At 51.9% G+C, this 14,462-nt stretch overlaps 1 protein-coding gene across 5 annotated transcripts in view; it reads right to left on the bottom strand.

Moving 5' to 3' along the window:
- Positions 1–1,697: 1,697 nt before the first annotated feature.
- Positions 1,698–14,462, bottom strand: part of CREBBP (CREB binding protein) — a 108,530-nt gene continuing 95,765 nt past the window's right edge. For all 5 annotated transcript variants that reach the window (XM_071571648.1, XM_071571652.1, XM_071571649.1 and 2 more), the window contains 6 exons: positions 13,805–13,918; positions 12,875–13,040; positions 11,861–12,028; positions 8,681–8,842; positions 8,138–8,419; positions 1,698–6,045 (listed from right to left, as the gene is read on the bottom strand). In XM_071571648.1, coding sequence (XP_071427749.1) covers positions 3,886–6,045; positions 8,138–8,419; positions 8,681–8,842; positions 11,861–12,028; positions 12,875–13,040; positions 13,805–13,918 — 3,052 coding nt within the window. In that variant the 3' untranslated portion in view covers positions 1,698–3,885. The remainder of the gene's footprint in view (positions 6,046–8,137; positions 8,420–8,680; positions 8,843–11,860; positions 12,029–12,874; positions 13,041–13,804; positions 13,919–14,462) is intronic.

Here is a 14,462-nt window from a genome sequence, read left to right as displayed (position 1 = left end):
GGACCCCCCACAGCACAGTGTGCCCTGCAGTGCTCCCCAGCCCCACAGCACAGTGTGCCCTGCAGTGCTCCCCAGCCCCACACTGTGCCCTGCAGTGCTCCCCAGCCCCACAGTGTGCCCTGCAGTGCTCCCCAGCCCCACACTGTGCCCTGCAGTGCTCCCCAGCCCCACAGCACAGTGTGCCCTGCAGTGCTCCCCAGCCCCACACTCTGCCCTGCAGTGCTCCCCAGCCCCACAGTGTGCCCTGCAGTGCTCCCCAGCCCCACACTCTGCCCTGCAGTGCTCCCCAGCCCCACAGTGTGCCCTGCAGTGCTCCCCAGCCCCACAGTGTGCCCTGCAGTGCTCCCCAGCCCCACAGCACAGTGTGCCCTGCAGTGCTCCCCAGCCCCACAGCACAGTGTGCCCTGCAGTGCTCCCCAGCCCCACACTGTGCCCTGCAGTGCTCCCCAGCCCCACACTGTGCCCTGCAGTGCTCCCCAGCCCCACACTGTGCCCTGCAGTGCTCCCCAGCCCCACAGTGTGTGCCCTGCAGTGCTCCCCAGCCCCACAGCACAGTGTGCCCTGCAGTGCTCCCCAGCCCCACACTGTGCCCTGCAGTGCTCCCCAGCCCCACACTGTGCCCTGCAGTGCTCCCCAGCCCCACACTGTGCCCTGCAGTGCTCCCCAGCCCCACAGTGTGTGCCCTGCAGTGCTCCCCAGCCCCACAGCACAGTGTGCCCTGCAGTGCTCCCCAGCCCCACAGTGTGTGCCCTGCAGTGCTCCCCAGCCCCACAGCCGCTGTCTCATCCTCCTCCCTGCACTGGGACTGTCCCAGCCCGCTCCATCCCGGCAGGCGCGCTCCTCTTCCTCGCCCCTGCCGTAACACTCCCGTGTGGAAGCCCCGAGCAGGCCGCGCTCACACACGCGCCGTGGGCAGCCCTGCGGCTCCGCGGACAGCCCAGCTGTGCCCGCAGCAGGAGGGAACATTCCCGGCCCGCGGCAGCAGGAGAGGCAGCAGCAGAGGGGAGCGTGGTGGGCAGCCCCACAGAAGAGCAGGGAACCGTCACTGCAGCCCAGCGTTCAGATCTAAGCACCTTCTTCCCCTCCAGCATTCAGGGAGGGGAAGGTCTTACCCACCCTCTCCAGCAGGAAGATCCCGCACTGAGCTCCAGGGCACTCTCACCTTATAAATTCCCGTTTCTAGAATGCAGTTCCGTATTGCCTGTACTCCCCCCATCAAACACGGGAAAGGACTGGAAAAATCCATGCCCACCCAGTCTTCAGACACGCTGAATTTCCTATCCCAACTCTCAGGAGACTGGAGTGAGGCCTCCCCGAGGCGGCAGGGGCTGCACCCCCGGCCCAGGTTTGATTTCAGCTCTGCACTTCCCTTCCTCATAAAACACCTGCTCTTCCCTAACCCACCTTCTCCAGAGAGCTGCAGTGAGTGGATCTACAGCGATGCCTTGACTCTGAGCTCACCACACTTCAGGTGGTACTTAAAAATATTCTGGTATCTGTTGTTTTTTTCCACTCTTGCCCAGACCAGGCACCCAGACGAGCTGCAGCCTGAGCCACACCAAGCAGGGCTCGGCTTATCCAAATCCGCAGGCGGTGCCGGTGCCCGTGAAACGGAGGCTCCTTAGAGGAATCAGTGGGACTGAGGGCAGTATCTGAACCTCGGGCACCAGCCAAGGGGAACCATCCTTCAATCCAAGCAGTTTTACCAGCTTTTATTAGAAACACCAGCACATTTCAAGTTTCCTCTTTTTGATCACAAATATAGTATTTTTCCTCTTTTTAAGTACACAGCATGAGACACAGTATCAGGGCTTTCCATCAGTATTTTCTCCTGTTTGGTTTTTGTTTTCTTTTTTTTTTGTACAGCAATTTCTTTTGGACAAGCTTTGGGTTAGTGTTCACTGACCTCACCCCAGCCCCAGTTTTGACATCTTGAATTGCTGAAGACAATAATTGCATGGGCAGATGGATCCGAGGGTGGTGAAAAAGGTACAAAGTTTGCAAGAGAAGTTGAAGCAGAGACCCTCTCCCGTTAAAAGGCGCTGCAGCTTTCACAGCTCAGGGAGAAAAGTGGAGAGAAATGTTTGCTCTTCTCCCCCCGCCCGTCTCCCCCCACGGGCTGCGTGTGAAGAAGAGCCGTGTGTGCCCCGTGCCCGCTCCGGGCGGGATGCCCTGTGGAAGCGCTGCCATGCCGTGCCAGGCACATGGAATTCAGGAGCCTCGAGGTCGGGAGATGGCGCTTTGGGCTGCGTGGTCTGAGCTCACACCTACGCTGGGAATGTTTCCCTGGGCTTTTTAACTCCACGAGGGCAATTCTCTGAGGGGAGGAGGGGTGGGTGTCCCAGGGACATGAGGGCATGGTGACAGGATATTAAAGGGAACATGGACATGATTTGTTATTTTTTATTCCACAGAAAACCCTCAAATCTAGACTCAGAGTTAACAGCAGAAAAATAGTGTTAAAGTCAATAGGTTCATATTTTACTGTAGACTAAATAAATTAGCCTAGAATTAACTCAATACTCTCTATTTTCCTTTCATTGGTGATCCTTCTCTAAATTAATGCAGTTTTTAAAAAGCAACGGCTATTAATAATTTATTCCAGTTAACCCTTATGGATGAACACCTGCAAAGAGTCGATGGCTGGGAATCATTCCCCTCTCCTCTCCCTCCCCGAAAAGGAAACAATCACTAAGGGTGTGTAAAACAGACATGCTACCTACAATATCCATGGATCGTGCCACTCCCTCCGCTGCCTCTGGCTGCTCCGGGGCATGAGTGAATCGTCATAGCCATGTCTTACAAAGAACATGATCCAAAAAAATATATAAATAAATAAAAACCTTAAACATTCTTACATGGATTTTAAAGAACAGAATACATGTTAAAAACTTCAGTAATTTATATCAATTTTAAGCAATACTTTATATACAATGGAAAAAAGACATGCATAGTCCAAATACAATGTTGAAAACAGCATTTTCATAACAAAAAACCCAAACACTAAGTGTTAATACCATGTACATGGATTCAAGAAGGACCACCCTTTTTGTCTGTTGCACACAGTTTATTTAACAATATGATATTATAAGTAAGAAATGAGTTTTTTTCTTTTTACCATTCTATACAGTGATTGAATCTTCTTGGATTTTCTTATTTATAGTAATTATAGCGCTTGCATGATTTACACTAGAATTGCTTTCCTCGTTTCAAGTTTCACACAGAAGAAAGAAAGAAAAGAATGTTTCTTCTCTATCCAGATCAGCACGGCCTAAGAGTGATCATCCCTATTTTCATCTAAGACCAGTTTTATCAGAGAAACAAAGCAACAATTTCTACATCTGCAAGACAAGGATTTTGGCGTTGGCCAATGTGTGCAAGAGTCAATTCCTATCTTCCCAGGGGTAATACTTCAAACGCCTGCAGAGTTCACTATAGAAAACAAAACTCTTCCCGCCATGTGTCAAAGTTACCGGGACACGCTATAATGTTGCATTATCTCAGGAAACAGTTTCTGAATATTATTTTTTTTTCTTCTTTTAAACGCAAATGTTTAAAGTCTTGAAAATACAAATAAAAAATATGAATATAATGAACTTGTTTTCCCCGTTAAAAAAAAGGTATGAGTCAACAGCAACAAAAAAATAAAAACCAAAAAAACCCACAAAAGAGACCAGATATTTTAACCGCCTGGCTTTAACAAAAAAATATATTCTTTGTATTGTTTTTTTTTCTTTTTATTTTTAAACAGCAATTAATTCTTCCATCTGTAGGAAGCAGCAGTTCCATCTAGGATTCAAAACAACCCAGATGTCTGAATCTTTCAGTACAAAATATCCAAGAACACGAAAGGAAAGAAGAAACAAAAGTGATGCTCCCATAATGCTACAAACCCTCCACAAATTTCTCTAATGTGTCCCCGGTGGTGTCACCGACCAGAGACAACTCGTTAGACAACGCGCTCCGGCTGGGGGTGTTTAGTTGGGGAAGCATTGCACTCTGTTCTGGGTTGCCCAAGTGTCCCTGATCCATGGAACTAGCCATAGTGACTGCGAGTCCTGGGTGGGGGGAACCAGTCTGGGGAGAGACGTGGTGCGGTGACGGTTGGGGCTGTATCCGGGGTGACGGGCTGGAATGTGGTGGCTGGGACTGGGGCCGGGGAGACTGAACTGGTGCTGGGGACCGCACCTGGTTGCTGAGGGAGGTGGCGATCTGCTGGCCCGGGAGATGAGACGCCTGCGCTTGTCCTGAGAGCATGTGCTGCTGTGGGCTCATGGGGTTGGGCTGCCCGGGGGACCCTATCTGCTGCTTCATCTGCTGCTGCTGCAGGATGCGCTGCTGCAGGGCCTGCTGGATGTTGGGAGCGCCGTCCGCCCCCAGGCCGGGCTGCCCCATCTGGTTCAGCTGTCCCATCTGAGCCATCTGTCCCATGGAACTGCCCTGTATGGACAGGTGCTGCTGCATCCGCTGCTGCTGCATGGCTTGGGGGTAACCCCCCGGGCCCTGGGGCTGCTGGAACTGGTTGTGTGCTGCCATCCCTCCTGCCATGGCGGCCCCTCCCTGCTGCTGCTGCTGCTGCTGCAGGAGCTGCCGCCTCAGGATCTCTCGGTACTGCGGGCTCATGTTGGCCATGCTGGGGTTGTGGCCGGGGTTCATGATGTTGATGGCCTGTCCCTGGGGATTCATCGCTCCGATGCCTTGCTGCTGCGGCGGGACGCTGGGTCTCTGCACTCCGGCCTGCATGGCGTTCATGTTCTGCAGTCCTGCCTGCGCGTGCATGCCCGGCTGCTGCATCCCGGTCTGTGGCTGCTGCATCCCGGGCTGGGGCTGGATCCCTGCCTGCGGCTGCATCCCGGGCTGGTTCGCCACGTATTTGGCTGTTCTTTGCTTTATAAAAGCTGCCATAAGCTGAGGGTTGGATTTGAGGATATTAAGAACCTGCTGCTGCTGCTGCGGAGAGCTGGGTGATTTCAAGGTCCTCAGCAGGTCCTGAAGTGCATTCGGGGTGATACTGCGCGGCGGCTGCTGCACGCCCGGCATCCTGGGCCCGGCCACGGCCTGCGGCGTCGCCATCGGCATCACCGGCCTGGCCATCCCCGGCTGCATCGGCTGCTGCTGCGGCATCGGCGCCGCCTGCCACTGCCCGGCCTGCATGTTGGACATCACGGGGCCGCTCACGGGGCCGGGGCGCGGTACATTCATGTTGACTTGCGGCATCTGGTTCACCGAGCCCACCGTGGGGTTGACGAGGCCCGGGCGGCCGGGAGGCAAACCATTGTTCATGTTGTTGACCCTGTAGAGCTGCTGCTGTTGCTGGGCAGCCTCCCTCTCGATCTGCCGAGCCGCCTCCACGGCAGCCGGCGGCGGCTGAGCCGGAGGCGGAGGCGCGGACACCGGGTTTGCGGGTTTGCCTGTCGAGACGGTGGTGGGGGGCTGAGTTCTGGACACGCTGGAGAAGCCGGCCGGTGACATACTTACAGGGGAGGGCTGGGGCTGGGGCGCAGGCTGCGGCGTCTGCGGTGTACTTGGCTGCTGCGTGGGGGTACCAGGCGTTGCTGAGGTAGGAGAAGGCAAACTTTGCTGAGGCACGTTGCGGGTGTTCATGGTCGCCATCCTTCTGCGCATGAGCTGAGCCTGCTGCAGGCGGTGCTGGATCTGCTGCTGCCGGAGCTTGTGTTTGATATTGAGACAGAATGGCACGGGGCATTTGTTCTCTTGGCAGTGTTTGGCATGGTAGCAGCACAGAGCGATGAGCTGTTTGCACACCGGGCAGCCGCCGTTGGTCTTGCGCTTGCAGCCCTTGGTGTGCTGCACAACCCGCTTCATCTTCTGGCAGGATGGCAGGGAGCAGTTTGCGTTGCGGCACTGGCAGGCGTGCACCAGGGACTGGATGCAGCGCTGGATGCTCAGCCGGCGCGACTCCTGGGGGCTCTTGGACTGCTGCTCGCCTTGGCTGTTGCTCTCGTCATCCAGACCCAGGCCCCACTTAACCATCTTGTGGTCATGGCTCTTAGTGTTGTAGCAGTTGATGCAGAGGTCGTAGTCCTGGAAGACAAGAACAGCCAGAGCTGAGCTGCTGGCAGAGCACGAGCTGCACTGACAGGACAGCAGAGCGGGGCAGGGGGGCAGCACCACCCCCACGTGCAGGACACCCTGGGTGTCCCTGGTACAGCCACACGAGCACAAGCAGGACAACTTCAGGGACAGCCCTTTCAGCTGAGAGCGGGCAGGGGAGCAGCTGCACAGGCGCCGGGGCAGGCAGGGCAGCAGCCTCAGCACGGCCTGCCTGCAACCACAGCTCTGTACACTGGGTAACAATGAACCAGGGGCTGTCACTGTGGCATTTTATTGCATGAAAAAGTTGCAGGAATTGGGGTTTTTAATTTTTCCCTCTTGGTGACAGAACTGTTTATTTTTCTGTGCTACCTGTTTGGGTACCAAAACCTCCCCCTAGCTGGTAAACCTCAGGTCACTGCCCAAAAGGCAGGGTTGTTCTCCACTGGGTTATTCTTAGTGTAACTACTGACTAATAATTACTACCCTGAAATACGTATTTTTTTTAAATCACTAAAAAAGTCCTCAAACAAATGCAAGTTTCACACTAAGACATGATGAAAACCTCCTCATGATCCACCTTTTCAGTGCCCTGTCCCTTTTTTGCTGCAGGAAGAGCACTCTCCAACATGGGGTACCCTGAGGCAGCTTACAGGTCGTACCTCCTTCCACCACCCAGTTCCCCACGTGTGTCCAATCCATCTCCTGCAGAAACCCTGCTCAGTGCTTTCCTCAGAGGGATTAATTAAGACTCTTCCACCAAGAACTTGGCAGTAACTCGTAGTGTGCAAACCAGGCTACACTTACTCAAATTTGTTCTGTTCAGCTACAGCCAGAGGTGAACACAAGCCCTCTCAGAAAGCCCCTTCTCCCCAGCTCCCTGCTCCAGCCCCATGGATAACTGCCCTCCAACACAGCCCAGAAGTGATCCCTGCTGTCCAAGGGCTGGCCACTGAAAGCACTGAGCCAGGTCAGGAGCAATTATTTGGTCTGATGTGAAGGGCAGGGAGCCACTAATACTGGACCAAAGGGACAACAAGGAGGAGCTGTGGCACCTCCTCTCCCAGCTCTGGGACACTGCCCAGCTGTGCTCTGTACAACACAAGCACCATGTGTAAAGCAGAAGGGAAGTGACCCTGCAGGAGGGTAAGTCAACTGCCCTTGTGGGCATCCCCAAAATGTGGATGTGTCAGAGCTCTGCAGGCTCTGACCAGTCTGACAGTCCCACCCCACCACCCAGTCCTAAAGTTTGAGCAGCCCGAGACAGGGGAAGGTGTCCCTGCCCCTGGCAGAGGGTGGAGTGAGATGGTCTTTAAGGTCCCTTCCAACCCAAACCATTCTAAGATTCACAACTCCTTAAAATTCAGTTAAAAAGCTGTCTATGCAGAGGAGCCATGGCAGAGTAAATGATGTAGCAGGAGCCACTCCTGAGTGTTCCATGTTGAGAAACTAAAGTCACTTCTATAAGAAGAGGTACCCGTCTGATAATTCCCTTCCCTTAAGGCTCAGCAGCCCTTCTATCAGGGCAGGCCTAATCTGGGGGAGCTCTGGGCACTACCCCAAACACCCCAAGGCTGAGCTGTGGGGCAGTTCCTGGGGTCCCAAACACCCCCCTGAGGCTGAGCTGTGGGGCAGTTCCTGGGGTCCCAAACACCCCCCCTGAGGCTGAGCTGTGGGGTAGCCCTGGGGTCCAAACACCCCAAGGCTGAGCTGTGGGGCAGCCCTGAGGCCCAAACATCCCAAGGCTGAGCTGTGGGGCAGTTCCTGGGGTCCCAAACACCCCCCTGAGGCTGAGCTGTGGGGCAGTTCCTGGGGTCCCAAACACCCCCCCTGAGGCTGAGCTGTGGGGCAGCCCTGGGGGCCCAAACACCCCCCTGAGGCTGAGCTGTGGGGCAGCCCTGGGGTCCCAAACACCCCAAGGCTGAGTTGTGGGGCAGCTCCTGGAGTCCCAAACACCCCCCCTGAGGCTGAGCTGTGGGGCAGCCCTGAGGCCCAAACACCCCAAGGCTGAGCTGTGGGGCAGCCCTGGGGTCCCAAACACCCCAAGGCTGAGCTGTGGGGCAGCCCTGGGGCCCACACGTACCTCGCAGACCGTGCAGTGCCACCTGGTCTCCACGTGGTGCTTGCACTCGTTGCAGGTGTAGACGAAGCGGTCCTGGCCCTGCGTGTGCAGCTCCACCAACATGCACAGCGTGGACCACTTGGAGCGCCGCAGGGACGAGAACTCCCAGTGCTTGTCCCGCGCCAGCGTCAGGAACGCGTCGCGCCCGTCCATCAGGTCGCAGCTCAGCAGCGGGTCGGGGTCCACAATGGGGTGCAGGGTGTTGATGACGGGCCCAGCGTGTAAATGGATCACAAAGAACACCTGCAGGTATGAGGGGAGAGGAGTAAAAGTCAACCAGGTGGGAGGACGTTGCAGGAAGAAGCTCGTGCTCTCTGCAGTAACGGCGTGCTGCAGACCTGATCCAATTAACTCAGTTTAAGCTGATCTCTCCCAGTGTGTTCTTATGCAACAGAAACATTTCTAACCCAACCACAGGCTTCACTCCTCCTGATTTTCAGTTCTGATTATCACCGTGCCCAGATTCCCAGGGACAAACCCTCCCCGGGCATATTGTGCCAGTACCTCTTTATGCTTCTCCATGGTGGCATAGAGCTTCTGGGACAGGTCATTGGACACGTTGGGCATGCTGGGCTTCTTCTTGTTGGCTCTGCTGATGCTGCTCTTGTTCTTGTTGGTTTTTTTGTTGTTCTTTTTCTTGGCATTCTTGCTGTCGCCCTGGCTCCCCTGCGAAAGGCACGGGAAGGATGTTACACCTCACACAGCCCTCTCCATTCACTGAGCTCACACTGACACACTTCTGCTGTCAGGAATAGAACTTTGTTCCAATGCCTGCAAATCAGCCCTGCTGTGTTAAATATATCCCATCTTCCAGGAAAAAGCAAAAGCCAAACTGGCAGGCAAACAAATCCAAACACTGATTAAAAACAGACGTTTAAAGTTCACATATACATTAAATAATTGCCCTCTTAACACTGGGATTTTTCCCTTCTCAAACACTGACTTCACCTTCCAGTGCTTGCTTTACAAGATCCTACAGATATCTGATGGTGAGCTACAAATAAAAAGGACTTCAAAAAAATTCCAGGATTGCAGGATCTTGCTTGGTTGTGCATTTGGGGTTTCATATACTTGATCAAGCTCTGATTTAAGGTTTGTTTGTTCTTACTGAACAAATTTAGGGTGAGGACACAGATCAGGACATGCAGGATTTGAAATGAAACCAACAAAACACTCTGTTCTCCATCCTGCAGACTCCCAGCTGTGTGTGCAACTCCAAAAAATAACCTCCCAAACCTTCCCTTGTGCCCAAGTCACAACACAGACCACAGTGGCCATGCCCTGAATGCTACATGTAAGTAAAGAGAGTGAGAAATAGCAGATGATGTTATTTAGATGGCCTGGGAAAACAGAAATAACTTTTAAGAGTTCTCATGTCCTTGCAAAATCAACCCCCAGCTCCCAGCAGGGAACTCACTCAGCCAAACCCCCTTTCTAACTGCGAGAACGTTGGTCAGCATAAAGTTAAAATAAGCTCCTGAAATACCCTGATATATAAATATATATATATATATATATATACACATATGCAAGGAAGTGCCATGAACAGCATGTACAAGCAAACACAGGACTATCCACAGGCATATTTATCCAGGGAAAACAAAAATATTCCAAATGCAGAAAGCAATTCTATTTATAGGCTGCTGCCATCCTTCCCTTCTATTAATTAGGCTGGACAGGAATTCCCTGTCCACTCCTGGGTTCTCTGGAACTAATTTTATGGACTTTTTGATCAAACCTATTTGGAAATGAAAATGAGACTATTTTATGGGAAACCAGACAGCTCTCAGTGATCTGCAGGGACTCAGAAGGGAGCTCTTGTGTGTTCCCACCTTGAGTTTCCCCTGATTTTCTACCACCCTGATGGAATTGGGGCCTGCCCTCCTTTGCCTGCCCATCCTGGAGCATCAACAGAGGCTTTAAAATTTAAACACCAAAAGGAAGAACAGATTGAAACTTATCCAACAGTACAAGCCTAAGTTTTCTTTCCACTCCACCTTTACCAAGTTTGTATTTGGTCAATTGTATTCCAAACAATTTTAAGAAGTTGTAAGATTGTGTTTGTTCCACTTTATTTTGATACTCAGCCACATCACCCAGAGACATGTGAGTCTCACCCCTTCAGAATTGTCCAAGAATTCTGAATATTTCCCACTTCTTTAGACTCTCTTTAACCTGTGGCACAAGTTGCCTTTTAAGAAGCTTCCTCTCTACATACACAAAGTTTAGGATGAAGAATTTAATAAAAGACAGGCAGATTCTGTGCCACTTCAATCCCAACACTCCTCTCGTGCTGCCACCCATGGAGATCCCCATTGCTGGGCAGTTCCCTCCAAGGAATGTCCCAGGTTGAGGTCTCTGCACTGCAGAAGTTCTCACACTTTGAAATCTCCTCCTTTTCCCAAGCCAGGAGGCAAAGACCACACTGTTAATCCTTTGCTGAGTTCCTGGATGACACCTCAGCAACTGGATGCAGATTTTGTGCCCCTGATGCCCCAAACAGCACCTGTGGCTTTAAATGGGTGTTCACAGTCAAGGCTGCTCCATCCCACTTTAGGCCACAACTTGTATGAGATCAGGATTAGTTGTTTTGGGCTTTTTAAACACCTTTTTTCCCCTCTCAGATGCAGAGTAATGATCCTGTTGGCAACAGAGGGCTGCAGCTTAACCCCAAGCCTTGCCTTCCACCTCCCTTTATTCTGCTCTGTTTGCTGCAATATTTCAACATTCAAAGTTACATTCAGAAGGAACAAAGTGAAAGGCACTTGATTTTTGGTTCCATAAAAACACAGCAACAAACTAAATTGGCTTTGGGGGTTTGCTGAATTCTAATTGAAGGAACTTCCTTACTACTGAATTGATGGATTAAGGTCCATCCATCCACACCAGTATCACGTAATTCACACTGTAAGCAAAGTCCTGGCACTGAAGCTGAGGGCAGGTTGTCCCCAGGTGAAGCTTTTGGTTCCCCCTCAATCCATCACACTGCAGATTTTCCTACAATATTAATATTCAAACATGTTGCTGCAAATCACATGTCCAAGGGGCAGCACGAAAGTGCTGAGACTGTTTGGTTACAGCTAAAATCAACACAGAAATAAAAATGAAGGATGAAATTTCAGCCAGGACTCTGAAAACCTTGGTTGTTGGTGTTTTGTTTGGGTTTTTATACACACAGAGAATGGTGGTGAAGGAACAGCACCATCAGGATCAACACTTCCCACCAGTGCAAAGCCTGCAATAAATGCTCTGAAGTATCAGCCCCTTGCTGGTGCAAATGACTACAAGAGCTTGTGCTTAAATGACAGCCACATTTCATTCAGCTTTGAGAGATCCAGCACCTTTCAGGATGCAAACCTGAAGGTGCCCTGCAAAGGTGTGAACCAGCTCAGCCAAAGGACTCTGAGCAAATGCAGCGACACAGAACAGCTCAACACGTTTCTCCAAGAGTGGAGGTGCTGAACTGACACAACTGACTCCTGAGCCTGGTAAACAAACCCCACCCAGCCCCCAGTGTATTTGTTACCCATGTAAAACCAGAAAAGCAGAGAAAGGGCCCCCTGATTTCATGGCTGATGTGAGTGACCTTTTCTGGTTTACTGGGTGTGAACTCTCTCGTTTATTAAAGTGCTGATTGTCGGGTTTGTGAGTGAGAAGCAGACACAGCACATGAGGTTAACCCACCTCTGTTGTTTCACTTGCTGCAGTGCTTTCCTCCTTCTTCCTCTCCTCCTCCTCCTGCTCCAGCTCCTTAATGCTTTCCTCCAGCACGTTGGGCCAGAAATCCCCCTCAAAGTAAGGCAACTCCTTGGCACTGGTCAGCCTGTCCTCAGTTGCTTGTTTGAAGATGTCCTGTGGGGCACATCACACAATTCCAGGCAGAAATAAAGAAAGGAAGGTCACTGAGGGGAGAGAGGAGAACCAGAGGTACAGCCCCAGAGTGCTGGGCCTGCCTTGCCAGGCTCTTTCCTGGTGCAGCCCCACACCAGCTGGCAGCCCTGATAACAGCCCCCTCCCTCCTTATCTCAGACAGTGCTGAGCCCACCCTGAGCCCCATCCTGCCACCAGTTTGTGCTCCTGATGTGAGGGCAGACACCAAAATACCCCTGGGAACTGTTACAAAGCCCTCCCTGGTTTCAAGACCACCTTACTGGAGGCACAGACCCTCCAGCTCTTTGCTACACTAAACCCATGGCAAGGCTTGTCAGAGGCTGTTCTGCCCCACACATTTAGTGACTGTCACTTTTTCTCCAGCACTGTCACTACCATGAAGGAATTACAGCAAATTTTAGTGTGTAAGGAGTGGCAAATGCTCCCTTTGCCACCTCCACCCTGTATCCCTGTGTACATGAGTGATGTTCTCTAATTAAGAAAATCATCCTTTTAATAAGGAGGTTCTCTCATTCCACACTAGTGGGGCCCAGAGGGGCACAAGCTCCTCCAGAAGCAAACAGCCTCTTGACAAGCTCCATATCTCCTTGCCTAGAAAACTGCAGTGAAAGACAAGTACACAAAGGCAGGTTCTTGCACATTTCCCTTCACTCAGATGCCAAACCTGAGGAATTTTCAGCCTGAAAGGCAGAACCTCAAGAAAATCTAAGAAAATGAAGACACTGGCTGAGAATAAACCCCTTGTGCAACACTATCCCAGATTGAAAAGCCCATAAAAATGAAACCAGAAATGAAACAGCAGCAAACCTTGTAGTCATGAATGATTCTCTCAGCAAATGCCTTGTCCAGCATCTTCTTATACCACTCCTGCAAACGTTTGGGTTTGGGAATTTTCTGGTCAGGTGGGTGGCAGTGGAAGATGTAATCATCTCCTTCACTGGGGGGACAGGCCCAGATGTGCCCTGTCACATACCTGGTGTGGCACAACAAAAAAACCTGTCACTGCCATCATCAAATTAATGCAAACTGAGGTATCAATTCAGAGCTCTGGCTTTATTTTGTAGTAGTTCTTATTTTTGCTTTGTAGCAAAGTTTCCAAGGCAGTAACTTCTATTTAGACAAGGGATAAGGTGTGGGATATAGAATCACAGAATCATAGAATTGATTGAGTTGGAAAAGACCTCTGAGATCATCAAGTCCAACCCTTGGTCCAACCCCAGTCCCTTTACCAGATCATGGCACTCAGTGCCACGGCCAAGCTCAGTTGAAAAACCTCCAGGGATGGGGAATCCACCCCCTCTCTGGGCAGCCCATTCCAATGCCTGAGCACTCTCTCTGCAAACAATTTCTTTCTCATCTCCAACTTCAATTTCCCCTGGCAGAGCTTGAGCCCATCATGCCCCCTTGTCCTATTGCTGAGTGCCTGGGAGAAGAGACCAACCCCCACCTGGCTGGAACCTCCCTTCAGCCAGTTCTAGACGGTTATAGACAGTATGTAACACCAAAGCTTAAACACCAAGTGAGCCTCTGATCAAGTGAATGATGTGCTGTCAGTTTAAGGATCAGCAAACCACATTAATAACCAAACTCCAGTTTCCTGTGCAGTGCAGAGGAGGGATGTGTTCCACATGTGTGGAGAGGACAAGCAGAGAGTATCCTAAATGCAAAGCTACTTGGCAGACTGGATTAAAAAAAGCCACACTTCTTTCTTTCTTTCTTTCCCAAGAGCTGCCTTACCCCAGTTTCTTGACGTACTCCAGGTAGCCGATGAGGATCTCGTGGTACACGGCCGTGCGCAGGCAGCGCGGGCGGAAGAAGTGGATGCTGTCCAGGTAGGAGATGTACACACGCCTGGAGCAGGACACAGAGCCACAGTCAGTCACCCGGGCCCAGGGCTGTGCTGCCTGTCACAGAGACTCTCACACCACACCCTCACACCACACACACAGCAGGAAAAACCCAGTGATGATATTTTAATAAAGTGTATTCTGTCACCTTACCATGGTGTGAACAGGTCTCGGGAGCGAAAAATGGGATATACATCGAGAGGCCAAATGAAAAGCAGAATACAAAATAATGTGGGTTTGTCATGTCTTCCCTTCAAAGTCACCTGCAGTCCTGCAGTGCCCCAGGACTGAGACTTACTGCCCAGCGTGCTGTGTGCCAGCAGTTCCTGGCGTTTGGGAGGGGGGCAGTGCCAGCAGTTCCTGGTGCTGGGAGGGGGGCAGTGCCAGCCGTACCTGGTGTTGGGAGGGGGGCAGTGCCAGCCGTACCTGGTGTTGGGAGGGGGGCAGTGCCAGCCGTACCTATGTGTTGGGAGGGGGGCAGTGCCAGCCGTACCTGGTGTTGGGAGGGGGGCAGTGCCAGCCGTACCTGGTGCTGGCAGGGGGGCAGT

Source organism: Pithys albifrons, chromosome 16, assembly GCF_047495875.1.
Source record: "Pithys albifrons albifrons isolate INPA30051 chromosome 16, PitAlb_v1, whole genome shotgun sequence".
Classification (NCBI taxonomy): Eukaryota; Metazoa; Chordata; class Aves; order Passeriformes; family Thamnophilidae; genus Pithys; species Pithys albifrons.
Note: the sequence above shows the minus strand (reverse complement) of the source record. Positions and strands in the feature narration are given on the sequence as shown.